The 27,071-nt window shown below is 35.6% G+C and overlaps 4 protein-coding genes across 5 annotated transcripts; 3 read left to right on the top strand and 1 right to left on the bottom strand.

Annotated features, from left to right (window-relative positions):
* Window positions 1-121: 121 nt before the first annotated feature.
* Window positions 122-3,716, top strand: LOC127623881 (solute carrier family 35 member D3-like). Its single transcript, XM_052098461.1, has 2 exons — window positions 122-701; window positions 2,884-3,716. The coding sequence occupies exons 1-2, from the start codon at window positions 266-268 to the stop codon at window positions 3,714-3,716; spliced, it is 1,269 nt and encodes a 422-aa protein (XP_051954421.1). The 5' UTR covers window positions 122-265.
* Window positions 3,717-7,158: 3,442 nt separating this feature from the next.
* LOC127623882 (lymphokine-activated killer T-cell-originated protein kinase homolog) lies at window positions 7,159-11,208 on the top strand. The gene is made up of 8 exons (XM_052098462.1): window positions 7,159-7,217; window positions 7,320-7,393; window positions 7,584-7,677; window positions 7,774-7,913; window positions 8,320-8,489; window positions 8,606-8,735; window positions 8,813-8,998; window positions 10,784-11,208. The coding sequence occupies exons 2-8, from the start codon at window positions 7,324-7,326 to the stop codon at window positions 11,017-11,019; spliced, it is 1,026 nt and encodes a 341-aa protein (XP_051954422.1). The 5' UTR covers window positions 7,159-7,217; window positions 7,320-7,323; the 3' UTR covers window positions 11,020-11,208.
* Window positions 11,209-11,377: 169 nt separating this feature from the next.
* LOC127623873 (N-acetyltransferase ESCO2-like) lies at window positions 11,378-26,214 on the bottom strand. 2 transcript variants are annotated; one of them, XM_052098453.1, is made up of 11 exons: window positions 26,119-26,214; window positions 15,480-15,534; window positions 14,443-15,370; window positions 14,276-14,351; window positions 13,373-13,409; window positions 13,103-13,244; window positions 12,895-13,026; window positions 12,714-12,803; window positions 12,470-12,613; window positions 11,970-12,154; window positions 11,378-11,864 (listed from the first exon to the last, which is right to left on the bottom strand). In XM_052098453.1, exons 2-11 carry the CDS (start codon window positions 15,521-15,523, stop codon window positions 11,732-11,734), a joined length of 1,911 nt encoding a protein of 636 aa, XP_051954413.1. In that variant the 5' UTR covers window positions 15,524-15,534; window positions 26,119-26,214; the 3' UTR covers window positions 11,378-11,731. The 2 variants fall into 2 exon arrangements, with proteins under 2 accessions (XP_051954413.1, XP_051954412.1); XM_052098452.1 differs by lacking the exon at window positions 26,119-26,214 and adding an exon at window positions 16,083-16,189.
* On the top strand, window positions 16,265-20,763 carry LOC127623890 (coiled-coil domain-containing protein 25). The gene is made up of 9 exons (XM_052098478.1): window positions 16,265-16,447; window positions 18,845-18,892; window positions 18,976-19,015; window positions 19,125-19,176; window positions 19,261-19,336; window positions 19,421-19,524; window positions 19,676-19,878; window positions 20,048-20,093; window positions 20,248-20,763. The coding sequence occupies exons 1-9, from the start codon at window positions 16,423-16,425 to the stop codon at window positions 20,275-20,277; spliced, it is 624 nt and encodes a 207-aa protein (XP_051954438.1). The 5' UTR covers window positions 16,265-16,422; the 3' UTR covers window positions 20,278-20,763.
* Window positions 26,215-27,071: the final 857 nt, after the last annotated feature.

Below are 27,071 nucleotides of genomic sequence, written 5' to 3'. Positions count from 1 at the left end.
GGACTCATTGAGTGCGTAATACGGAGATTCCGGGAACCCCCAGTCTATGAGGACATGCTTGGCTTTTCCTAATAAACAGCTCGTCTTCATTTCGATTAGTTTAATGCTTATGTGTTATATTCGCGCGCACTTCTCATTCATGGGAGCTCGTACTGTTGGGACTTCATGCTGAGTTTTGTCTTAATGCATGTAAATGGTTAATGTTTTAGATCTGATCTGATCATCTGAATCGTCCACCATTCGTTTAAAACATTACAAGGAAGACATGGAAGTTTGCAAAGGACGTTTGCTGGGCATCTCGGTGGCTGTCGCTCATGGATTTTTTTCGGGATCGCTCAATATTTTGTTAAAATTCCTCATCACGACCTATAGCTTCACATATCTCACTTTAATTCAGTGCATGACCAGTAGCACTGCGGCGCTCACATTAGAGGTGTTGAGGAGACTAGGCAAAATAGACATTCCACCTTTCAGCTTTCAGTTAGTGAAAGTTTTCGCGAGTGTCTGCATTTTGGCCACTTTGCAGTCCACGTTAACCCTCTGGTCTCTGAAAGGACTGAGTTTGCCCATGTATGTTGTGTTCAAGCGATGCTTGCCCTTGGTGACGCTAGGAATTGGAGTGTGTGTTCTGAAGAATGTGATCCCATCACCTGGGGTTATATTAGCAGTTCTCATCACCACTGGAGGAGCTGTGTTGGCTGGTAAGAATATGTTGGATATTTATTGCAAATGAATTGTTTTTGCCATCTTTTGTCCCAGATGGGGCTTAAATAAAGAAAAGTTTCAAAGGAATTATTGCTTCCATTTGTGAATTTGTCCTTTTAAAAAATAAGTGAAAATAAAATGTAGTACAGTAATAACTGTAATAATTATTAATTACATTTTAACACAATACATGATTATATAAATAATATTAATATGTTAACAATGTGTTACAATCAAGTCAACAAAGTTATAACACAAAAAAGTTATTCATAATAATTATACAAAACTACAAAATTGTATTTAATACATTTTTCCTATTTTTAAGATTTATGCATTTCAATTTCATAAATACATTTCCACCCAATAGAACTATGCAATCTTTAAAAATATTATAATAAAACATAAAATGTGTATGTTTTTTTAAATGTTATTTTATTGAAGATTACATCAATTTGATGGAAATGTATTAATTTAAAATGAATAAATCTTAATATTTTGAAGTGTAAATACATGTACTTTATTATGTACTTAAATACACTACTTATTAAATAAATGTATAAATATAGAGCTTGCACATTCACAGTAACACGGATAATGCAAGTGTGAATTTAGCAGATTAAAACTTAGAAATGCAGCTTTTTGTGTCCCTTTTCTATTTTTAGAAATCACCTTAATCCAAGTTTTTTTTTTTTTTCATAAAATACTAGTGTAATTTCATAAAGTGGTAGTTGAAAGTGTCACATATACACAGCATTTTGCTTTTTTTATTTTTTTATTTTATTGATGCCATTTTGTAACCTAATGAGAGACTACATGTAATATTTCTACTAATATATATGTATACACACACACGCACACTGGCAGCCAAAATAATGTAGATTACAGCAGATTTCAGAAAGAAAATTGGTACTTTAATTCACAAAAGTGGCATTCAACTGATCACAAAGTATAAAAAACAGCACCATAGCTATTTGAAAAAAGTAATTTTTTATCTGGACAGGCTGCATTTCCAGCAGTCATCATTTCAACACCTTACCCTTGAGTAATCATGCTTAATTTCTAATTTGGTACTAGAAAATCACTTGCCATTATATGAAACACAGCTGAAAGCTATTTAGTTTGTTAAATTAAGCTTAACAATGTCTTTGTGTTTGTTTTTGAGTTGCCACAGTTTGCAATAGTCTTAAGCTTAACATGTCTTAAGGTCAATATTAGATAAAAAAATGGCAAAAAAGAAACAGCTTTCTCTAGAAACTCATCAGTCAATCATGTTTTGAGGAATGAAGGCTATACAATGCTTGAAATTGCAAAAAAAATTATTTCACACAAAGTTGTACACTACAGTCTTCAAAGACAAAGGACAACTGGCTCTAACAAGGACAGAAAGAGATGTGGAAGGCCAGATAAAACTAAAAAAGAGGATAAGTACATCAGAGTCTCTAGTTTGAGAAATAGACGCCTCACATGTCCTCAGCGGACAGCTTCATTGAATTCTACCCACTCAACACCAGTTTCATGTTTAACAGTAAAGAGAAGACTCAGGGGCGCAGGCCTTATGGGAAGAATTGCAAAGAAAAAGCCACTTTTGAAACAGAAAAACAAAAAGAAAAGTTTAAAGTGGGCAAGGAAACACAGACATTGGACAACAGATAATTGGAAAAGACTGTTAGATCTTAACCTCATTGAGCTTTTGTGGGATCAGCTTGACTGTAAGGTGCATGAGATGTGCCCGACAAGACAGCCACATCTATGGCTACAGGAAGTGTGGGGTGAAGTGTCACCTGAGAATCTGGACAAACTGACAGCTGGAATGCCAAAGATCTGCAAAGCTGTCATTGTTGCACGTGGAGGATTTTTAGATGAGACCTCTTTGAAGTTGTTAAAGTTATTTAATTTTTTTCAAATTGTAATATTAATTTTTCACGTTATTAATGTCCTGACTATACATTGTGATCAGCTGAATGCCACTTTGGTGAATGAAAGTACCATTTTCTTTACATTATAGCAAAATCTGTAAATTATACCAAACTTTTGGCTGCCAGTCTATATATTATACACCTATGCATGTAATGTCTGTATTACACTTCTCTTGAGCCTGTTTTATGATCATAAATTTATGTACAGCACACTGGGTATGGTCTGTTTAACTTTGCACCTCGTCACTTTGTTTCTGGGCAGGTGCTGGGGATCTCGCAGGTGACCCTTTTGGCTACGTGACTGGTGTTTTAGCTGTGATTGTCCACGCCTCCTACCTGGTGCTCATCCAGAAAGCAAGTGCAGACAGCGATTATGGCCCACTCACAGCCCAGTATACCATTGCCGTAGTGGCCTCTCCTGTTCTATTCATCTGTTCCATTGTTAGCATGGATGCCATAGACATGTGGACCTATGAAGGTTGGAAGAACCCTTTTATCACAGGTATCTTCTGTGCTTGCATCCTCATCGGCTGTGCAATGAACTTTACCACACTGCATTGCACCTATATCAACTCTGCTGTGACCACCAGCTTTGTAGGTGTGGTAAAGAGTATAGCCACTATCACGGTGGGCATGCTGGCCTTTAATGATGTCACACCAACCAATCTGTTTGTAGCAGGCGTCGTGGTTAACACCGTCGGGTCCATCACGTACTGTGTGGTGAAATACCATGAAACTCAAAAGAAGGTGACCTACCAAGATATGGACGAGGCCACCAAGGATGAAGTATTTCCAGGAGATCCTTATGTAGAACCAGACAAGCCTGATGGAGATACGGAAACTCTTCCGAACAATCCTGACAGTATTCTGAATGGCAGCCTGAGTGCATCAGTTGATGGCGATGACCAGGGTCCCATTCGTGAGAATAAAGTTGCAGAATCCATACAACTAGAAAGACCAGCGGTCCAATCAGATGGGGAGTCTGCGAGACAATCTATAAGCGACAGTTATGTAGGGGTCTGGAGATCCATTCGCACCTTGAAGTTACTTAAGAAAGACACTTTACTTGACAATATGGAGGTTCAAAGTCCTTGATGATTGATTGCCTGCCTGAAATGCATGTTACATTTAAGTATTATTAAAAACTGATGGTGTGAACAATGTTTGCCTTTTTCTCTCCTGAACATAGTTTTATAAATAACATTTATAAAGAGGTATAATCTGTTTATTCATTGAGTAATACATTTTTGAAGATTAAGCACTAAAGTATACAACATTTAAGAATCCCCAATAACAAATGTGCCTATGTTTTGTCTTATAAAATAAAGTATTTTTAACGTACCAAATGTAGAAATTCAGTTTGAAATGACTTTGGAAAAAATCAAGAGGCAGTACAAAGATAAATATCTTAATTTAATTGGATTGCTTTTAATTTTGAATGATTATTAAGGTTTATATGTATAGGTCTGTGCCTGTAAATTCTTTGTTTTGTCTACGAATGCATTTCTTGAACAGGAGGCTGTGAATTTTCCCATTTGCATGTAGTATGCAAAAATAACAGCAGGTTATACAATGTGAATTCAATATCTTTAGAGCTTGTATTGGCTGACTACAAAATTGAACGTTTTCTCATTCCATTACAATGCATTTAACTTGTTTATTGTTTTTATTTTTTCAGCAAAAGCAGGCCACCATCACCACCGGTAGGGATTGCTAGACTACTGAATATGGCAAAACTATAAAGCTACAATTTTATGGAAATATTTCTACAAAATTAATGCTTAATATTTAAAATCCTGCACTGTTTCTACACTTAAAAAAAACATTAACTTAATTTTACATTGAGTTGATTCAAAAAAAAATTTAAGAAATGTGTTGTTAGCTTTTCTTAATCTATTTGCAATGGGACAACATTAATATTTTTTCTATGGTTAACAGAAACTGGGCAGAGAATTTCTAGTACCCAGCATGGTTTTCATGGGACTCGACAGGGAGAATAAATGTGCAAAATAAATGTTATTTTATGTGTCTATGTGCAAGCTGAATATAAATGGAGAAACCTGTTAGTGTTTAATGTTTTGCTATGTTGAGATTTGGAAGAATTTCTGTAATGTTGTAGTTTTGGGGGTTATCATCATGGTGAAGAGTTCAGTTTGAGCCTAGGTTGATGACCAAGGCATTTTGAATATTCTAAATATTGCTTTTTCCATTGAGCAATTGCTGTGCTAAACATTGTGATCAAGTTGTATTCAGTTGTACATACCAGAATGTATTTAGCATGCTAACATTTAATGAAACTAGTGAGTGTATTATTAAAAGAGATTAATTTGAGTTATTTTGACATAACAACTTTTGTTGGGTTTACTTGATTCAGTTAGGTTCCCTCTACTTGAAGTATTTAAATGACATGTTCATTTTTATTTAAGAACACTCATTTAATTTCAAACATATGGAACCACTGTCCAAGATTGAATCAAGCTCAGCCAAAGAGTTATTTTCTGAGTTTAGGTAACTAATCAAAAAGCAAAATTTTGATTTCCTTGCTTCTATTGAGGCACACATGATGCTCTATGGAACTCAAAACATGTTGGATAGCATGAATCATCAGGTTTTGCACAAACTTGCTAAAGGGGGACAAAAAATACAAAAGATTGTTCATTTTACGATTAAACTTTTTCACTCAAATTTGTATGCAGATATAATAATATTATTTGTAATACAAAAAAGAGAAATGCAAGATACAAACATCTTTGAACACTTCTGGTTCCAGTTAACATTGCATTAAGTATTTATTTAGCAGAATAGCATCAGCTAAATAAATACTATAAACCAGATTTGATTGAACTAGACTTCATAATTAAAACAATCTACAGTATTATGTACTGTGACATTAAAAAGTAGAGCAATGCAAAAGGTTTAATTGGCAACCTTTATTTTAAACACCCCGTATTTTAAAATCTTTTTTAACAGAGAATTTACGAAGTAAAAGCAAATAAACTTCTCATGAGTACCAAGTGCTTTTGTTATAATTTTTTAAGCGATAACAGAATGGAGCATTATCTTCTTCACTTTGCTCAAGGCATTGTATGAAAAGACAATTTGCCAGACAATATAGCACAAACCCTCAGAGCCAAACATATGAAAGTTAATGTCATGCTTCAGGCCATTGCGGTAAAGATGTTCTGCTTTGTGATATTGTACATATCGCATGGCTTTTTGATGAAGTATTTCTTTGCTTTTGGTTTTGACTTGTGTTCCCATTCGTGAAGCGATTTATGGCCAGTGGAAGGTTAATTTAATGTTCAATGGCCGTACAAGACTGTCAAATAGATATTTCCAGGACAGATTGTCCTTTAGTTTAATGATAGCAGCTAATTTCCACTCCAAACATGCAACATTACAACAATATAAAATACAGGATTATATATTTATAGCTATAAATTCTGTCTGAAAAGCTTTTTATTATTATTATTATTATTATTATTAATGCATTTGGGTCATTGCTGTTTTATGGAGCATTTTCTCCTCTGATTTTAATTTGTAATTGTTTAAAGATTTTTATCAGAAAATTCTAATCTTGGATGGAAGTGATTTGCAAAGCATTGCTTTGCCTTCAAATTAGTTTTTATCTCTTCCTCCCTCTCTCAATCTCTCTCTTTCTCCCCAGCAAAGTAACTTGAATATAGAAGCTTGAAAAAGACACTCTACATTGAAGTTATTGGACATTCCAAAGAAGATCATTTTATGCCTCTGGCATAACAGAACATTTAAGAAATATTTTTGGCACAAATGTATGATAATAATAATTATTATTATTATAAAGATAGTAGGACGCCATCTAGTGGACAAAACAACATATCATGGTAATTTTACAGTTTAGTAGTATAAACTGAGGGTACTAATAATTATATCTATTTTCAAAACTTTATCGTAGGCTATAATTTATTGATTTTGTGAGATTAAACAGATTTTAAAACTACATTTAAAGACCCTTTTAACTTGCAGTAACTATCATTAAATCATAGATCAGTAGTTTATGAACATTCACCGTTGGACAAGCCAAAAAGCAAAATGCACCCATGAAATATCTGAAACTCTTTCTCCAAACTTTCATTTTATTCCCCTGACAATTTGATATTTTATTTTAATGTATTTAATTGAATTTATCTATTGGTGTTGTTGCCTTAAAAGTTACTCTGTATCCACATTGCAATCCTACATTGTGTTTGTTTGTATATATTCAAATATTTCATGTTAATACAAAGACAATCACGATATTGGTTGTATCAGAAGACAAATATTATCCAGCGAAACAGAAATGTGTAATTATTTACTATCCCTTTAATTAATGATCTATTGAGCATTATATAACATTATATTATATGATATGATATTATATTATATTATATTATATTATATTATATTATATTATATTATATTATATTATAATGTGGAGTGAGGTATTGAAGAAATAAGCGAAAACGCACACATTGTCCCTCTACGGACACAGTAGCTCTATATTCGCATGACGTCAATCAAACGGGTGGATTTGAAAGTCGGGCGCGTATTTCAGCAGCTGTGACATTTATCTCGAGTGTAATTTAAATTATTTACATCATATTGCTCATATTTTAAATGTGTATTTGTTTTTCGTATTGTGGCAATGTAAACAAATGATCAAATGTTTCTTAATTTTAGAAAAATGGAGGCCAGTAAACAGTCACCTTGTGCCTTTAAAACACCTTGCAAGCCTGCAAAAGTGAAAAGTCCAGGTAGAGTTGTCTGATTTCCTTCTAAAAGTATTTTTTTTTTCAATGATTTAAGTACATTTAATGTAATTTAACTTAGGGGTTGTCTTTATTTAAATGGGTTTCTCACCTATCTTGACCCAGATATTGTGATCTGTTTCTTTTGGACAGTATGGCAGTTTTCCCATAATAAATAATACGTATTTGTTGTTAGCCAGTGCATGTGGGACCCCAGTCACCATTCCTGCCTCTCCCTTCATGAAGAAGCTTGGCTGTGGGACTGGAGTTAATGTCTATCTCATGAACAGGTAGATCCATATTGCATTACCTACTCCATATTAGTGAAATAGAAACGTTTAAACATCTATGCATCATAAGCTATGTTTAACCTGTCTGTACATCAGGATGGGTAAGCAGACTAATTCGCCATGGGCCATCAAGAAGATCAACATCAAGTGTGCAAAGAGTCAGATGAATGTCTATCAGAAGCGTCTGTGCGAGGAGGCAAAGATCTTAAAAGACCTGCACCACCCCAATATCGTTGGTAAATATTCCTTTGTATAATCCATGGCTGAACGTCAATGTGAAATGCAATTTCTTCCTCATTTTACTTCCAAAATCTGATCTGAGGGAAAACTTTAAGGGATGTTTAATGGGGAAAAACAATGTAGTGTGAGAATTGATTGAATCATTACAAGTGACCGGTAGTTGGAGTGAAGGGGTTGAAAGGTAAGTGGAATTTGTGATGTCATTTGAGATAGTTAATGAAAGTTATTACATTTAATGAAAGATTACAAAGACAGATGTTTCATTTTCTTGGAATAGCATACACCAGATGAAGGTGTATTTAGATGTTGACTAAATTGCCTAAAATTTCTGTATATTAATCTATGTAAAATTCTTAAATCATTCAGACATGACTGATCTTTACTATGATTTTCTATACTCAGGGTTCAGAGCTTTTACCACAGCAAAGGACGGTTCCAAGTGTTTAGCGATGGAGTATGGTGGCGAGCAGTCTCTAAATGATCTCATTGAGAGGAGAAGAGAGGAGGACCTACAAGCATTTCCAGTGGCCACTATTGAAAAAGTGGCTCTTCATGTTGCACGTGGCTTACAGGTGTGAACATCATTGACCACCAATGATCCTATTGATAGAGATAACTGCTTTTTATTTGATTAGCACTCGCCATCTTGAGCTTGTATTAATGTGTACCTTTAATTATTTTCCTTCAGTACCTGCACAATGAGAAAAAGCTTTTGCATGGAGACATGAAATCATGCAATGTTGTCATCAAGGGCGACTTTGAAAGCATAAAAATCTGTGATGTTGGCGTGTCTCTCTTGCTGGATGAGAACATGCAGGGTATGTCAAATTTCAATATTATGTTTCCCCTTTCTTATGATAATTTGAGAGATAAAATGATCTTTGGTATTTCTCAGTGAGTGATCCAAAGGCCCGCTACATTGGAACTGAGCCATGGAAGCCTAAGGAAGCTTTGGAGGATGGAATCATCACTGACAAATCTGATATCTTTGCATATGGGCTCACGCTTTGGGAGATGATGTCTCTTTCTGTCCCTCACCTGGAGATGCTGGACACGGAGGGTGATGATAATGATAATGATGGTAATGCAATATCACACAGACAGCTTTACTGTTTAAGCATAAGCTCATTTCCAAGTCAAAACTGCAATGTCAAAAACGTTTTACCATGTGAAGAATAATTTTAATAGTAGGGTACAATAGGCACATTTTATTTTCACCCAATACACTAAATAGCAAAAATAACAAATACCACAGCACTTTCCTAAACACCTGTTTGTCACAATGCACTGTAAAATTTTCATTGCATGTAATGTTGATTTTGAGGCAATTTTATTTTTATTTAGTCATTTTTCTAAATGTTGCAAATTCGGGGGCCTGGGTAGCTCAGCGAGTATTGACGCTGACTACCCCACTTCTGGAGTCACAAGTTCGAATCCAGGTTGTGCTGAGTGACTCCAGCCAGGTCTCCTAAGCAACCAAATTGGCCCAGTTGCTAGGGAGTTTAGTGTCACATTGGGTAATCTCCTCGTGGTAACTATTAGGGGTTCTCGCTGTCAATGGGGCATGTGGTAAGTTGTGTGTGGATCGCATTAAATAGCATGAGCCTCCACAAGCTGGGAGTATCCACGGTGTTATGCACAACGAGCCACGTGATAAGATGCGTGGATTGATTTTCTCAGAAGCTGAGGCAACTGAGACTTGTCCTCCACCACCAGGATTGAGGTGAGTAACCACGCCATCACGAGGACCTACTAAGTAGTGTGAATTGGGTATTCCAAATTGGGAAAAGGGGATAAAATAAAAAATGTTGCAAATTCATGTAGCTAATGAAAATCCCAGAAATTATCAAATTTATTTTGAGACATGTGCTTAATTTTCTTCCAGTGTTTTGTTCAAGGTGATTAAATCTATTTGGGGATATCTAATCTATTTTATACAACAAGGAAAACATTTCCTTGTTGTAGGAGCTGAAGGCCCCCATTAAAAGCATTGTTTTTCTTAAGTGGTAAAATGTTTTAGTGGTAAACTATAAATGTTCAAAGTGGGCTCACGTTAACGGATCTAATCATAATGGAGATTGATTTGTTTATATTTGTTGAGTTCCTGTTGCTCAACTGGTTGAGCATGGCACTAGCAATGCCAAGATCATGGATTTGATTCCCAGGGAACACACAAACTGATAAAACTGAATAGCTTGAATGCACTTAGGGTTAAGTCGGTAAGCATAAAAGCGTCTGCCAAATGCATAAATGTAAATGTTATGCAATACTTGAAATGCCAACTGTGTAACCAGGAAATAGTGCACCCTTTTCTGAAGTAGTTTGAATACGCATTCTCAATTTAAGCATCTTGCTGTCTCAAAATCATTTAAATTAGTTGACAAATTTTGCACGATATCTATTGTCCCTATATCTACACGAAATCACTATAAACCCTCACCACTTTTTTTTTTGTTGTTTTTTTAAGCTTGTTTAACAGAACAAACTTATATTTTTTGTTTTCATTCAAACTATTGCTCCATACATTTTCAATATAAAGAAATACATTTTCGATTTTGATACATTTTGTTACCAGAAAATTGCACATTTTCCTAAAGGTGTGACTTTAGCCCTGTTGAATGGCCTTTTTCTATGAAAGTTCTGTTTTACAATTATTTCTGGGTGCAATAATTGTTGTCTATCAATTTAAACGCTCAAACAAACTTGTAAACTCTTAATTTTATGTCATTAAAGCTGACACAATAATGGATTATTTTTGTTTGTTTCAAAGTACATACCCGAGTGTGTGTCCTGGGTTAAAAGAAAATTGTGGTGAGGATGACATTTTTCTTTGAAGTGCCTGTTATGACTGTTATATTTTTCTTAGATGACTCCTTTGACGAGGAAGACTTTGATGAAGATGCATATTACGAGAGACTGGGGACTCGACCAGCTTTGGATTCAACCACTCTTGGTGGAGCTTACCAGAGGATGGTGGAGCTCTTCTGTCTCTGTACAGAACAAGACCCTCATAAAAGACCCTCTGCAGCTCACATTGTCCAGGTGCTGGAATCCAACAACCAGCTTTGTAATAAAGACAGTGAGGTCATTGTAATTGATTAACCATTAAATTCCTGTCCAACTGAAATGTATTACTGTTACTGTTTTACTTGTGTCATTTTACTTTGTGGGTTATTTCTTTGTCATGTTGTAAATACTTTGCTGTTAAGAAATAAATCATTATGTACTCTTGACATTTATGTTTAGATAAATTGTAGAAACTAGTGGCCACAATGCCGTTTAAAAAATAAAATAAATCGTGTCTTTATTTTGTACTCTTGTTTGTATAAACACAAACTAACAATTGATTTGACAGGTATTTCCCATTCATTTAGCCTAACTTTTACACCAAACTGATTTTAGACAATTCATGAATGAAATTCATAGTTCATCACAGTGAACGTTATCTACAAATAACATGTGAATATGATCATTTATTAAAAGTACAAACTCAAACATGGCACTTTACAATTGAAATTGTTTTCCTTACAAAACTTTATCAGAAGAAATTAATGACAGAATTCTGAACCTGTTAACGGCACAATTAAAGAACTAATCTTTTAGCTATGATAAACTGTTCCCTTCATATGAATTAATGAAATCACATCAAAAACAAAACCTCAGTCTCAAAGAGGAAGACAAAGATTTTCTCCAAGTACAAAGTAGGAACAACGTAGGGGGCATGTACCTAATAAACAACATTTGAACGTCTTTAATCCATTCAAAACATCCTCAGCATCATTAACAAATGCAGTAAAACTAAAAGAAAATTCTTTTAACTGACAAAGTTGTACACCAGAAATGTTGGTGTCCCACAGTACTTTGTAGCAAACAGCTTGCCTTCAGGTGTAGGGTCAGAAAAGGCGATTTCCTCCTTGGTCAGGTGGCTTCCATACATGAAAGACGTTCTAAATTAAAATAGAAACAAATGTTACACACACAAAACTTATTTATCCAAAATCCCATCTAAAAGGTCATGATTTCCTAAAGGCTAATCCTAAAACGTTTAGTACCTAACAGTGTCCAGCATTCGAGTGCCAATGCCTTGCCTCCTCATCAGACTGAAGACCCAGATACGACTGATGCCACAGATGCCTTTTTCTGGCATGGTGGAGCAGCACCAGGCTCTGTGGTGCTCCATGAAGTCCTCTTTGTTCATGTCTTTGGGTTTCTCTGGCTGCTCCAGCACCCGAAATGCCTAGAAAATCCAAGTACTTACAACCTCGCTTAACAGTCATGATAGCTCCAAAGAAAGGCATAAACCTCCATTCAACTTACCCAGTTTGTGTTTAATACATAAAGATTTATCCAATCCTCACAGCTTTCAAATAGTCTTTTTTTTTTTTTTTAATGAAAATCTATGTTTGTAGTTTTTGTTAATTTCCAAGTTTGAGGCACTGACTAGACTATAGTGACAGCCTAAATGTATGCACTTACAAATGTAAACAAATACAAACTAACATCAGGTTTTAATTCAAGACAGCATAAATACTTTATGGTTGCAAAGACACACCTGTCTAATGTTCTCAGTCACCAGACATCCCACAACCATTCTGTCACTGTTAATGAACAGGTAGGTTTTAGCGGAGCTCGGGCTGCTGAGAGTAACCTGCTGGAAGCCCAGTTCACTGTCTGCAATGCGTCTCACATCATCTGCCTGAAACGGAGCAGTTTAGCTTATAAAGATTTAGCTGGACAGAACTTGTGGAGAGTCACCACATGCTTGAATGTTCTATCAGCAGTCATTGAGGGCATACCTTTTTAGTTGCATATTTAGGATCGTCAGGAAGAACAAGAATGATCTTTCCATCCCAGAACTCAGCTACAACCCTCTCTTTTTTCCAGCCCTAAAAATCGACGCAAAATCACCAATACAGTTACAATACAATATGATGCTACAACTTCTGGACTGCATTGATCAGCATCAAGACAGCTCACCACAAACTTAATAGTGTCCAGGAAGCGCTGATGGAACTGTGTGTGCTGGAAGTTGTCCTCTGGACTATCTGTGCTATAGAGCATGCCACAGGAATCACAAGTGGTAGCGCCAAACTGTTTCTGCCCAGCATCCTACATAGCAAACAAAACATTAACCAGTAAAGTCAGTATCACTGACTTATTTATGTCCATTCCACTTTCTACTCACAATGATGAGCTGGTTATCGGTTTGCTTCTTCATCTCACGTCTAATGACACTCCTCTCTTTGGCTTTGAGAGCAGGGGTTCCAGTCAGTGCAGATGGGGTGCTGGTGTTGAGTGGAGGTGACAAAGTTCCTTTTTTCTGGGATCTAAGATAAAAGACAATAATAAGAATTTATAGAGGCTAACTAAAAGTGCATATATTTTCAAACACAGGAATGTTATGCACTTAGTTCTTATAATGTATGTGGAAACAATGCATGTATGACTGTGTTACCTTTTAGAGCCAAAGATGGGATACAAAGATGACTCTTCTAAAGACAAAAAAATAAATCATATTTAAAATAATGTAACACGATACAATCAAGTGAACCTTGCGAAACCGGTCAAGAACTTCAAGCAAAATCAAGGAGAAAGCAATAAGAACATGCATTTAGTTTAAAGATAAAAATTGAAGTAACCCTTGTGGAGGCTGCATGTTAGGATCACACGACCAGCCGAATAGTACTCTCTCAATCTCAGTAACCGCCCAGTTACTGGACACTTTCACTTATGGATTCAATTAATCATGGCTGACTGTGAATAATATGTTTCGACAAAGGCATCGGCTACTGAAAACCAGTGTTTCAATGATGCTGCCTCCACACCACTAGGTGTCATTGTAAGTCCAAGACAACATATTAAAAAAAAGTGCACCTTCAACCAAGTCAACAAAATTAAAGGTTCACACAATAATTCTTTTATCCATAAAAAGTTTAACTCTTAAAGAAATGAACTTTAATTTTGAAACATATGTATAAAATCATGAGCACTCACATGAGATGAGGGGCACCCTCATGGGGGCTGCAATTTTAGAATCACACGACCAGCTGAATACTACTCACTTTCTCAGTAAGCATTCGATACTTTCACATTAAATCAATCATGGCTGACTGTGAATTGTGAATTTCTAAAATGGCATCTGTAACAGAAAACTAGTGATTTTGAATGATGCTGCATCCACACAACTAGATGTCACTGTTGGTCCAAGATGACACGAACAAAAAGTAAATGAGTGCACCTTTAAAAAATAATAATACTAATAATGTTATTTAAAATACCAATTTATTTCATTTAAACCTCGAATCAGGAAAGTAGTTCCTCTACTGTATTATGTGATTTTTTTTTATTTTTAATATACCTTCAAAGGAGTTGTTGTGATCTGATGAAGGCATGTCACTCACATCACAGACCAAATCAGTTTTTCTGGGTGAGATCTGGAAAACAAAGTTACACACGGGGTTAGTAGATACAGCTAAAAAAAATCTTCATATTTGAAAATCAGACGATTTAATTAAAACATCCTACCTGGCTAGAACCTTCAGAGCAGCAGGATTTGTTGGGGCTAAAAGATCTCCTCAAAACCACCTTTAACTCTTTTGTAATACCATACAAACCGGCCAGTTCACGAGGGGACATCTGCGTAGGACTCAATGCCACCTGTGCTGACTCACTGGACTCAGCAACTTCATCGTTGGCATGTTTACTTGCCGTTTTGGGCACTTCCAGGTGCTTTTTTAAAAAGACGGCATGACGGACTGGAGAACGCTCTCCTGGTGCTGTTGTCACTACTTTTTCCTTTAAGGAGTTCTGAGCATTGGGTTTGTCATAGTTTGAAGATTGTTTGGGCTTTTTTTGAGCAGATTTTTTGAACATTGATGTGGGCTTCTTTCCTGTGTTGAAGAAAGCTGCTCCCACAACAAGCTTGGGTTTGCCTTTAAATTTCATACTGTTAAATGTAAAAGGTGCTTGAGGTCGCTCTTGTATGCCCTTTGATGGATTTGTTTTCTTGTCAGATGGACTCTTAATCTTGGGTTTAGCAGTGAAGTAACCTTTCAGATTAGACTGGGGACCAGTGACTTTCTTTGGAACCTTATGCACTGTTTTTTTAACAGGGCACCCAGCAGTTGAAGAGGGGTGTGATGGATCTTTGCTTGAGATCAATGGTGGAGATTTGGCTTCTTTTAACAGTTTCCTTTCAAGAGGTGTGAGATATAGAGGTTTCTGCTTGCTGTAGAAGGACCCTGCATGCAGAGTTGTTTTGCGTGGCGAAGCTCTTTTTGGGGGAGACTCTAATGACAAGAACCTCTGCATCTTTTTGGGTGTACTGAGAGAATGTGATGCGGCTTGAGTCTTTTGGGGTGATGCCAAAGAGACAGGAATATTCTCTTTTTGTCTAGTGGCTCGTCTCCTTGGAGTACTGTTCGGGCTTATTATGTGCTTCTTAGATGGGTTGCTGAGGGAGGGTTTAAAGAAAATAAATTAATTATTTCACACTCTCTGTCCAAAAAAAAAAAAAAAAAGCACAGAACATTTCAAACATCTTATAGAAATGCATTACATACCTCTCAGCATCAGGAGAGCCATGCTTTCTTTTTCGAGATAACATCCTCAAATCACCTGAAATATGAAAATAAAATAGAAAATATGAGATCATCTCAAAACATATTTCACTTCACAAACTTCAGTTACATGTCGTATAATATTACCTTTAAATCCCATTCATGCTTACTATACTAGCTTAGTAAAAGCTCGGAAGTATTTTATATCCTCAGCTCACTTAAAATGAGACGACTGAAAGTACTTTAACTATACACATCAGAAGTACACTCCATAAAGAAAACTAAACTGTACAGGTAAAGCCCAATTATAATGTACCAGATATATTCTGAATGCATGACCTTTTCAAAAACACGGAAAACAAAACTCTAACACAACATAAGCAACACATCACGAAAATATGTCAAATAGACAACTAATCTTGCAAATACTTGAAAAACATTTGATCGACCTCAAAACATTTGCCTTACAAGAACCTCTTCGCACCTTTTTAAGCGCGAAGATGTCAACAAGCGTCCCTCACAAAAAACTCCTCACTCAACACTAAACATGAAACACCTCACCAATTATTGCAACAGTAAAAATACAGATTGATTAAAACCACTTACCAAAGACAACAAATACTGCTCGATTTTCAGTCTGCTGTCAAATCCGTCCTTTACACAAATATCCGTAGCAAATGTCTCTCAGTTTCTCCCGCGATGTGTTTTGAAACAGCGCGCCAAACTTGTGTAACTCGCAAGTGGCGCAAACGGAAACGGAACTAGCGTGTTTTCGTGACAACTTCCGGTGACAATTTCCGAACGTTCCTGTTTTCGTCGGAATGGATTTTACACATGGCATGTGCCTCTAATATACATCATTATAGATCCCATTTACCTCTAATGTGATCTTAGGTGTTTTTATATTTTAATTGTAACCTTCTAAAGGTTGTGTCTTTGAGGAAAGATGGTGTTTTACTTCACAAGCGCAGGTGAGTATTGAACTACTGTTTGCTCTGTTGATGTCAACAATGAGAGTATAAACACTTTTACTTGGCTGTAAATTGTGTTATGGCATCCTAAAATAGTTATTTTAGATAAGGTGACCCATCAATATATGTATATTTAGCACAGCTGTTTGTACACCACCCTTACAAAAAAGTACAATAGCATAGTTATGATATTAGATGGTAAAACCATGGTACTGTTATGATTACCATATTCATATACCATGGTATTTACATGGTACAACAAACTACTTCAAATAATTACATAGTAAATGTGCAAAAGGTGTGTAATATATATATATATATATATATATATATATATATATATACATACACACACACACACAGTGCTGTGAAAAGTATTTGCCTCTTTCTGATTTCTTCTATTTTTCTTTATTTTCATACTAAATTGTTTGAGATCTTAAAACGAGATATAACATAAAACAAAGGCAACCAGAGTAAAACGCAAAATACAGTTTTCATACATATATTTTTGATTGAAGCAAAATAAGTTAACCAACACCTATATCACCCATGTGAAAAACTAACTGCCCCTTAAACTTAATAGCTGATTGTGCCACCTTTAGCTGCAAAAACTGCAAACAAACGCTTCCAATAATTAGAGATCAGTCTTTCACCAGGCTGTGGTGGAATTTTGGCCCACCACATTGGAGGGTTTTCGAGCATGAACTCTCCATTTAATGTCCTGCCACAGCATCTCAATCAGGTTCAAGTCAGAACTTTAACTAGGCCATCCAAATCTTTAAATGCTTCTTTTGAGCCATTCAGAAGTGGACTTACTCCTATACTTTGGATCATTGTCTTGCTGCATAATCCAGTTGCGCTTGAGCTTCAACTCACGGACTGATCAACGGACGTTCTCCTTTATGATCACACCATCACATTACCACCACCATGCTTGACCATAGGTTTGATGTTCTTTTTATGGAATTCTGTGTTTGCTATACGGCAGATGTATTGGACACGTCTTCCAAACATTTCCACTTTTACAACAGTTCAACTCATCAGTCGACAGAACATTCTCCCAAAAGGTTTTAGGTGTTCTGGCAAAATTCAGGCAAGCCTTAATGTTCTTCTGGGTTAGTAGTGGTTTTCACTTCGCCCCTCTTCCATGGATGGCATTTTTGGCAATTATCTTTCTGATAGTGGAGTCATGAACAGTGACCTTTACTGATGCGAGAGAGGCCTGCAGTTCCTTCGATGTTGTCCTTGGCTTTTTTGGGACTTTCTGGATGAGTCGTTGCTGTGCTCTTGGAGGAATTTTGGAAGGTCGACCGCTTCTGGGAAGGTTCACTACTGTGCCAAGTTTTCTCCATTTGGCGATATTGGCTTTTACCTTGGTTCTTTGGAGTCCCAGAGCCTTTGAAATAGCTTTGTAACCTTTCCCAGACTGATGTGACCACTTTATTTTTTTATATTCTTTTCATTTCTGGAATTTCAACTTTGGCATAGAGTGCTACTGGGAGAGACATTTTATCCAACTTCATGCTGCTGAAAAAGGTCTATTTAGGTGTTGATTTGATTTGAACAGGGTTGGCAGTAATCAGGCCATGCGGTTTCATAGGTTTGAGGATTTAGTAACTAAGGGGGGAAATACTTTTTCCACACAGGCCAAGTTGCTATTGGATAACTTTTTCTAGGATTTACCAAGGGTGGCAATATTTTTGTCCACATCTGTATACATGAATTCAATTTAATACTTAAACATATTAAATTTGATGAATGTTTTTTTATATATTTACATTTATGCATTTGGCAAACAAAGCGACTTACAGTGCACTTATTACAAGGACAATCCCCCTGGAGCAACCTGGAGTTAAGTGCCTTGCTCAAGGACACAATGGTGGTGGTGTGGGGATTGAACCAGTTACCTTCTGATTAACAGTTATGTGCTTTAGCCCACTACTCCACCACCACTCCTCATACACATATATCTCTCTCTTTTGCTCATTTACTATGTAGTATGTAATACATTACACATATATATATAATTTAGTCATCAAATTTAATGTTAGTAGTATATACAAAATAATGTGTGTGTATATATATATATATATATATATATATATATATATATATATATCAATTATTTACTAATTAATTGTAATACAATAAAGTGTAATTAGATTTGATGAAAAAAATATTTTACATGTATATTAATGTAATAAACAATAAAACATTATTTATATAGAAAATATATTATAATTTTATAATAAAAAATAATAAAAAAATGATACTGTATAATAATTAATTCACCAGTGTTAATTGAATGCTTAAGCATTGTCCTGTACAGAAGTTGCTTCAAAATAATTCCATATTTCAAATGAAACCTTAAAAATTGGCATGTTTTCTCTTTTACAGTTGTCTCACCACCCTATACCATCTACATGGGTAAAGACAAATATGAAAGTATGTACTGATTCTCTCATCAACAATTTTATTTTATAATCATCTGCTTGCTGGCCAGTGACAGCTGTTATTTCCCCCTTCAGATGAAGATCTTATAAAATATGGATGGCCTGAAGATATTTGGTGAGAACAAATTTAGTATTTGTTCAGTTAGCAACTAAAATCAGATGCTGTGGTATGGTATTCATGTTATAGTTGAAGTGAATCTTCATGAATGTTTTTGTGGTTCCAGGTTCCATGTGGACAAGCTCTCATCTGCCCATGTATATCTCAGAATGCCCAAGGTATTTGTGGAACATCAAGTTTTTGTTCTTAAAAATCTTTTCTTTTGAGAACGTCACTTCATTAAGATATTTCCTTGATTGAAGGGTATAACGATAGAAGACATACCAAAAGAAGTCCTGATTGACTGTGCACAGCTGGTGAAAAACAACAGCATTCAAGGTACAAGCGTTGTTCGAGATAAACAAAGGAATTGTTTTTAGCACTTACGTTTAAGTTGTTTACATATAACCATTTTGTTTTCAGGTTGCAAAATGAACAATATTAATGTTGTCTACACACCATGGAGCAATCTGAAAAAAACTGCAGACATGGATGTCGGGCAGATAGGATTTCATAGACAGAAGGAGGTATGATGAAAGATTCTTCAACAATCTGCTTGTACCATTGGGAATGTTGTTTCTGTAGAAGTAATAACACCGTGCAACTTCAAATCTTCTAAATAGCTGCAAATCCTTTATAAAATACCCAATTACTTATGAAAAACCTTAATATGAACAGGTGAAAATTGTGGCAGTAGAGAAGAAAATTAACGAAATCGTCAACAGACTGGAGAAAACGAAAGAGGAGCACAATCCTGATCTTGCTGCCGAGAAAGAGTCTAGGGACAGAGAGGAGAGAAACGAGAAGAAAGCTCAGACACAAGAGCAGAAAAAGAAAGAGAAGGAGGAAATGAAGAAGAAAAAAGACATTGATGAATTAAGGTGTTGTGCATGTCTGATCGCTATTCAGTGCGCTTGCACTTTATGAATTTGAATTTGTTTTTTATATCAGTTCTCTGAAACCTTTGTTATTTAAAGTTGCATTCACAAACTGAAAGTGTGGCAGTGTATATTGACCTTGTTGTACTTACAAAATCTGCCTCTCTTTTAGGAATTATTCATCACTTATGAAGAGTGACAACATGACCACTAATGAGGTAATATGTCGTTTTTGGCTGGAGAGACAGCTGGAGTAATTTTTTGAAATCAGCTTAACATGCATAGTAGTGGAACAAAAATGATACATTTTAGCTTTACTCTGCTAATTATTAATACTGTGCTACATGATGACTCAAAATTATGTTTATACAGGATGGCTATGATTCAGATGACTTCATGTAAAGTAATGGATCTACGATAAAGAAAAAGCAACATCTTTCCCTACAGTATCTTGAAGATTGTCAGTGCATGTTCAAAGGAGCTCATAATGTGCACTAGAGGCATCGAAAATGAATGATCTTAGGAATGATCGGAAACCGTACTTGTGCCAATAAAGCACAATGCCAGGACTTTTCTAGAGCAGTTGCCTCCACTATTCCCTTTAAAATACCTATTAAAATTTGTAATGTAAAGAAAAGAATGCTCTATAAAAGCCAAGATTGAGTAGATTGCTCTTTTAAACAAGAATTTGAAGAGTTCTGATTCTGTGTTAAGTTTTGTTATTGCTCTCAATGAATGAAAATATTAACTGTGCAGATTTGTCACTTATTGATGTGTACACTAAGAACTAGGTGGTATTTGTGATTATAAATGATATACCTTGCAGGAGGGACAGCATAAAGTTGTTGAACAACAAGCTCTTACTTTAATTCCTTTGATGTTCTACAATAAATACATCTTTGACTCTGTTCATTTCCTAATCTCTGATATATCAATATCTTTTTGTAGCATTTAAATACTATTATCGGCTACTGAAATGGACAAAGTTATTTACAATATGCAGAAAAGGCAACTGGGTGAACTAAGAAACAAAAACATTTCTAGAGGTTCTGTTTACTACTAAAATATCTGAATTTGGGAATCAGAAGCTTTACCAAGACACTGTATAAAGTCTTTGGTGAACTGTTTTATTTATTAGATTTAATTATGTATTTTTCATTAAAAACAAGATAAATATCATACACAATAATTAAAATGTACATGATTCACTTTCACTCAATAAGAGGATTGTCCACTAGATGGAAGTGTTTCTCTGCACTAGTGAGTTAATGTGAGCTTTTAGTATGAGATTAGTCTTTATATTCATTTATTTGAATGTTTACATTCCTTCATATTTCCATTTGAATGTGGATTTGATTATTTCCATTGTATCCTCATCTGTATAATTGTGGTGGAGAATTGTATTAATCCCAAAGACTCTCGGTCTTTTGAATACCTTTTTTTATTCAAAAAAAATTGTTCAGTAAAGATTTCTTAAGATTAGAAATCTGTAGAAATGTTGACAGAACTAATCTTTTGGTGACTGAACAAAGCGTTTTAGTAAACAGATTCAAAAGACTCAAGTCACTTGGATAATTATAGTGAGTCTAGTAATCCTCCAAAACAGAGTTGTTTACAACTGAATCAATGGAAATGAACAAGAACGATTTGTTGAATTAAAAGATTCTTTCAAAAATATTGTGTTCATGGACAAAACACTAGTAGAATAACTACCCCACACGGGTCCTTTCATTTAAATGCCTTAACTCAAAAAGTTGCACTTTTAAAGAAATCAATTACAATTTGTAACATTTGAATAAAATGATGTTGACTCACATTACATCAGTAACTGTTTATATAATGGCATGTTTCAATAATTTAAAAAAAATTCATAAATGTGCATTGGTTCTGAAATAAATCTTTTTTTTCTTTCTTTTTTCTCATTCACATATTTCCAAACATTTTGGCTATTAAATTAACATAGCCTAAAAAATGAATGCACGGACATTGAGGAGACAGCATTTCTCCAGATTTGGAATGAGGAGCTTAAAAAAAACTTATAATAATGTTTTATATCACATCAAGCCGTTTATCTAGATATTATTTTTGTTAATATTATTAACTACATTTTAGCATTTGGATACATTAGATTTTGTGTTCTCTCAGACCGGATTAACTTAAATATATAATATCCATCCTTCTGGCACTTTTGGCTTCTAGCAGGTGAGGCAGCTTTTCAAAAACATGCATAAGTAAGATGAACTGATGGGAAGTAGGCTATAGCACAGGGAGTGACAGTAGGCCTACTTATTAGGCATAGGCGATTCCAGGATTTTGTTTTAACAGTGGGGCTCTAGAACCGCCCATTAGGACAGTATATTTTGAACTAATGGATGAGCTGTCACTTAATTTAGCATGTGAGCTCAACACCGAACAATTATGGCACGATCATCCACTACTGACTCTGCACAACGGACAACACAAAACAAATGATGTTCAGTAAAAATCCCAATGAAGATCGTGATGTATGTATTTGGAAGTTGGCCTATAGTCTATCAGATGTCATTTAAAAAAACTATAAGATTTCTTGACGGGGGCATTTTTTTCCCCCATCATTTGAAATTAGGGGGCATTTTTGCCCAGATCACCTGTTCATTTCTGACCCTGGATGGAGATGAGAGATGTAAAAGGTGTTTAAGTGTTTCTCTTCACCATTCAGCAGGTACACAAAGCATTTTTGGTATTTCTGATTTCTTGTCAAATGTGCTGCATTATAATTGATGATGGAGAGGCAAGATACGAAAGGCATCAAAACTATAGATCGCTTCAATGTCATGCGATTGCAATGTTAACAGTTTTGTTAATTATTAACAGGAGCGATAGTTTTATCGTGACACTCGCTAACGGAGACGCAGTATAATGCCATTTGCATGTCAAATTAACAGGTTTAGAAAGGTTTATACATCTGTAACATCTTAATTTCAGTAACTATCTGACAAAGCACATTATCTACAAAGCTCACACTGCATTCAACAGGTGCTCAACCGCGCTGCTAACAGCTGCACGTGAGAGAGAGGGAAAGATAGAGCGGATTTACTCACGCATCTTCAGGAGTTAGTTTGATGCAAATACAAGTTTATTGATTTGATTTGTACATCTGTATCTATTGGTTTAATAATTCACAGCTGCACTGTATTTCCTGTGCTATGAACGTGCAGGAATTATTAAAATTGTGCGCTATACCCACAATCCCGTGCCGAATTTCAGGCCCCGAGATGACCTGCTGAATTCCACTAAATCTCAATACCTTCCCTGTTATTGGGCATTCACTTGTGGATTAAATTGATAATGGCTAACTGAGAATAGTGATATTCTACAATGGCACCTTTAATGAAAACAATTGTGTTTGAATGATGCTGCATCCATGACCCTAGGTGTCAATCACTTTTATTTAAAAGTAAAAATTTACTTTTAAATGATCTTATTGGTTGACTCCATTCGTTTCATTCAGTAATTCACAGAGTTAAAGTTTTCACTCTGTTCTTCCTTATGAGGCAAGTAAATTGTCTAAGCAAAAGACTTTTGAGGAGCTAAGGTTGCTGATAGATTATTGTTAATTTTAAAGAAGAAATTAACAAATTTCCTGGCCAAATATTTTTTTTTAATGCAAATTTACATCTTCAGATACTGTACAACAACTGCCAAGGTTTTTTCTCAGTTCACAATAAATATTTTAGCTTAATTCAAGGCCGGACAATTTCCTCAGTCCAAATAAATCCAAATCAGATTAAGGCTACTAGAAAAACAAAAAAGCAAGAGTATCTATGTTGTAGCTAAAAGCTGCTGACAGACCACATCCTTCAAAGGACATCCTCCTATATGCACTTGTTGTGGTACAGACAGATAAAAAAAAAAAAAAGGAGTAATTCTGTGTTATTTGGCGTCTCTGTTCCAGGCTGGAAAATATGACCTTGGATTGCCACCTCAGATGGTTTTTATTTATAGGAAAGATTCAGTCACATTCTTTTAAGTCAATGGCATGGCCCTGTTAAAGCACAGAACTTTCCAGGGACATACTTACAATAGACATGTTTGTATTAATGCAAATTAGATTTAAACTGGAAGTAACATCCACTTGGTGAGACATACTGAGACTAAATCATACTGTCATGATGGAAACACGTTGTTTGGTGTATTCTTTATTATTATTATATATTTTGTAAAGATATATATAATGGGGTCCAGACTGCATTGAAAATCTGGCAATAAACAAGTTTTAGAAGTTTTATAAATATAAACATCATAAATGTAAATGAGTAGGAAATATATAAGGTCCAACACTTTTTCTAGCTCACTCATTATACTGTATAAGGAAAATTGTAACATTGATCATGTGAACTCCTTTGTACAGTAGGTCAGATTTCCTTGTTTCCATTGAAGCACAATAGATGCTCTTTGAAACATATGCGGTCATCAAAAGTGGGGCACATCTTATACTAAGAAATTCTTAATGTAAATGTTCACTCAAATTGCTAAGCTGATAATTTAAATTGTTATGAAACAAATTAAATTTAATTATAAAAATGCTAAATATTTTTTTTTATAGTGGTCAAACGCTTTTATGCTCTACTGTATAGTGGTATAATATATATATATATATATATATATATATATATATATATATATATATATATATATATATATATATATATATGAGTGTAAAGTTACGGTCGGTAGGTCAGTCATGTCCTCATCCCGTTTCCCCCTCGACAATAAGTTCCTTCTGTCCTGTCTAATTAGAGCCAAAAATTACAAAAATAAAACAGAGAAAAAACAGATTCCAGATGTCTGTGAGGGGTCTTTTGGACTATCTGACCATGTGTACACATACCTGATTGCATGGCTGAAATTAGCATTAACAAAGCAGAGTACACTTCCTCAGACCCCAACAAACACTCGTCTTCTGCGGTCACAGTTAGCCAAGACCTCCACTGAGTGGCCGGGGGTCTGCCACACATAACCTGTCTGCTCCATTAACTTCATGTTTAGAAAAAAAGTCTCTAGATGTGGCTTGCAGGCACAAACCAGACCATGACAGCTATACTTCACGTCTTTGCTGGCCATTAGCCTGCACTGTGGCCAAAAGGGTTGGCAATGACCACACACACTCACATTGACAAAGCAGTTAGAAGCGTGGGCCACCACAAAAATGATCTTCTGTGGTCTTCAAAACTATCCAGGCCTGCTGGAGCCTTCAACAAATGTAAACAAGAGCATAAAAATGGAGCAGGGAAGAACGGCCTGGAGATGGTACACATGGGGTTGATTGAACAGTTCCAGCACTGTCGGGGAGAGAGAATACCCCAAACTATGAGATGAACTGTTATACTATCTGTATTGCTGTGCAAAACACCAGAAATGGTCAAAGGGTCAAGCTTATGAAGTTTTATATTCCCAGTGGTGGACAAAGTACACCAATCCTGTAGTTGAATGAAAGTACAGATAACCTGATGAAATATTACTCCAATAAAAGTGAAATGACTCCTTTTAAATTTCCACTTGAGTAAAAGTACAAAGGTATTTGCTTTCATATGTACTTCAGCACAAAAGTACTGGTCTATTAAAAGGATAGATATCCCAAAAATGAAAATTCTCTCATCATTAATTTGCCGTCACTCCATCCCAGATGTATATGACTTTTTTCTACAGAACACAAATAAAGAATATTTCAGCTCTGTAGGTCCAAACAATGCAAGTGAATGGTGGCCAGAACTTTGAGGCTCCAAGAGCACATTAAGGCAGCATAAAAGTAATTCATATGACTTGGTTAAATCAATTTCTTCAGAAGAGATATGATAGGCGTGGGTAAGAAACAGATCAATATTTAAGCCAATTTTTACTATAAATCTCCACTTTCACTTTCTTTTTTTGGCAATTCACATTATTTGTGCATATCACCACCTTCTGGGCAGTGAGGAGAATTTAGAGTAAAAAAGGATCTGTTTCTTACATACACCCAGGGCTGGACTGGTAATCTGGCATACCGGGCATTTTCCTGGTGTGCTGACGCACTTTTGGGCCGATCAGGGCCAGTGGTTTGGCCGCGATAAGCAACAATGAGTCACCTTGTTATGCAGAACGGACCACAAAATGGCGCTGCGATATGCAGAAAAGGACAGCGAACTGTCACAGGCACACAGATAGTTTAAAGCTTTTGTGTGTGTGTGTGTGTGTGTCATTTTCCTGACTGTATGCGTTTCATACTTTAAAAGAAGTCCTTTTCATCAGAAGAGTTGGAGGTATCATCTGGTGACTGGGATGTGATCTCTTTTCACAGATGGTCTCTGAAGTAGTCCTGACCTGAAATTGAATTACCTTTAATTTCTACTAAACATTTTTGCAAACATGCAATGCATTTTCCACATTAAAATTGTAAAATGACAGCACCATACTAAACAACACAACAGTAGTATGGTTAAACTAATGCAACGCAATGGTACAATATGGTTATTTGAGTTGTATAATCATTCATGTGATAAAACCATACTGCCATATATTAAAGCAGGGGTCACCAATAATGAAGACATTAACCACAGGACGAGTATTCTTTATAAATGTCAGGACAGTGCAGATTGTGTTTTAAATAGTTTGATTTATTATGATATCTGTTGGGATAAAAATGGGTTTTTAATCAATCATTTTGTGCTTCATAATTGTTTAACTGTTTAAATAATTGTAAAACAACATACTCCGTGTAAACGTGTTTAATAATCTGAATCGTTGTAATGACCGAAGATGCTAAACAGATTAGACTGTAGATTGCAATAAAGCTAGACAAATCTGGTGTCATGCTTTAGCCTTGCTATTCATTTCATTTACCCTGCAACCCATGTTGCTTTCAAAAATCTATATTTTGTCAGAAATACACAGCTACTTTTGATTGGCCATCATAGAGAAAGATTCTAGAAGCACCTTTCCTCTCTCGGGACAAATGCCTCTGTGCATGGTGAGTAACCGTTCCAATAGCATTTCTAGTTGAGCACAGTTTGGTATGGTGCGAATAAAAACGGTTCCCTGCCTGGATTTCCAAGCATGGTTAGCTAACCATACTCAGGAGGACAGAGAACCATTCTGATGGAATGGCTTAAGTGACCTGTCGACACACGATTGGATTCTTGCCCAATCAGTGCATTCTAATCCTGATTTTGCAGCAACAC

The sequence above is a fragment of the Xyrauchen texanus genome, chromosome 30, assembly GCF_025860055.1.
Source record: "Xyrauchen texanus isolate HMW12.3.18 chromosome 30, RBS_HiC_50CHRs, whole genome shotgun sequence".
Taxonomy (NCBI): Eukaryota; Metazoa; Chordata; class Actinopteri; order Cypriniformes; family Catostomidae; genus Xyrauchen; species Xyrauchen texanus.
This window is presented reverse-complemented; position numbering and strand designations above follow the sequence as displayed.

Coding starts and splice junctions, on each gene's coding strand:
- LOC127623882 (XM_052098462.1), top strand. CDS start 7,324: ATGGAGGCCAGTAAACAGTCACCTTGTGCCTTTAAAACACCTTGCAAG. Junction 7,394..7,583: donor TGCAAAAGTGAAAAGTCCAG/GTAGAGTTGTCT, acceptor ATTTGTTGTTAG/CCAGTGCATGTGGGACCCCA. Junction 8,999..10,783: donor TGATGATAATGATAATGATG/GTAATGCAATAT, acceptor TATTTTTCTTAG/ATGACTCCTTTGACGAGGAA.
- LOC127623890 (XM_052098478.1), top strand. CDS start 16,423: ATGGTGTTTTACTTCACAAGCGCAG. Junction 19,177..19,260: donor TATATCTCAGAATGCCCAAG/GTATTTGTGGAA, acceptor CCTTGATTGAAG/GGTATAACGATAGAAGACAT. Junction 19,337..19,420: donor GAAAAACAACAGCATTCAAG/GTACAAGCGTTG, acceptor TTTTGTTTTCAG/GTTGCAAAATGAACAATATT.
- LOC127623873 (XM_052098453.1), bottom strand. CDS start 15,523: ATGTTATCTCGAAAAAGAAAGCATGGCTCTCCTGATGCTGAGAG. Junction 13,410..14,275: donor TCACAACAACTCCTTTGAAG/GTATATTAAAAA, acceptor TTTTGTCTTTAG/AAGAGTCATCTTTGTATCCC. Junction 11,865..11,969: donor CGAATGCTGGACACTGTTAG/GTACTAAACGTT, acceptor ATTTTAATTTAG/AACGTCTTTCATGTATGGAA.
- LOC127623881 (XM_052098461.1), top strand. CDS start 266: ATGGAAGTTTGCAAAGGACGTTTGCTGGGCATCTCGGTGGCTGTCGCT. Junction 702..2,883: donor TGGAGGAGCTGTGTTGGCTG/GTAAGAATATGT, acceptor GTTTCTGGGCAG/GTGCTGGGGATCTCGCAGGT.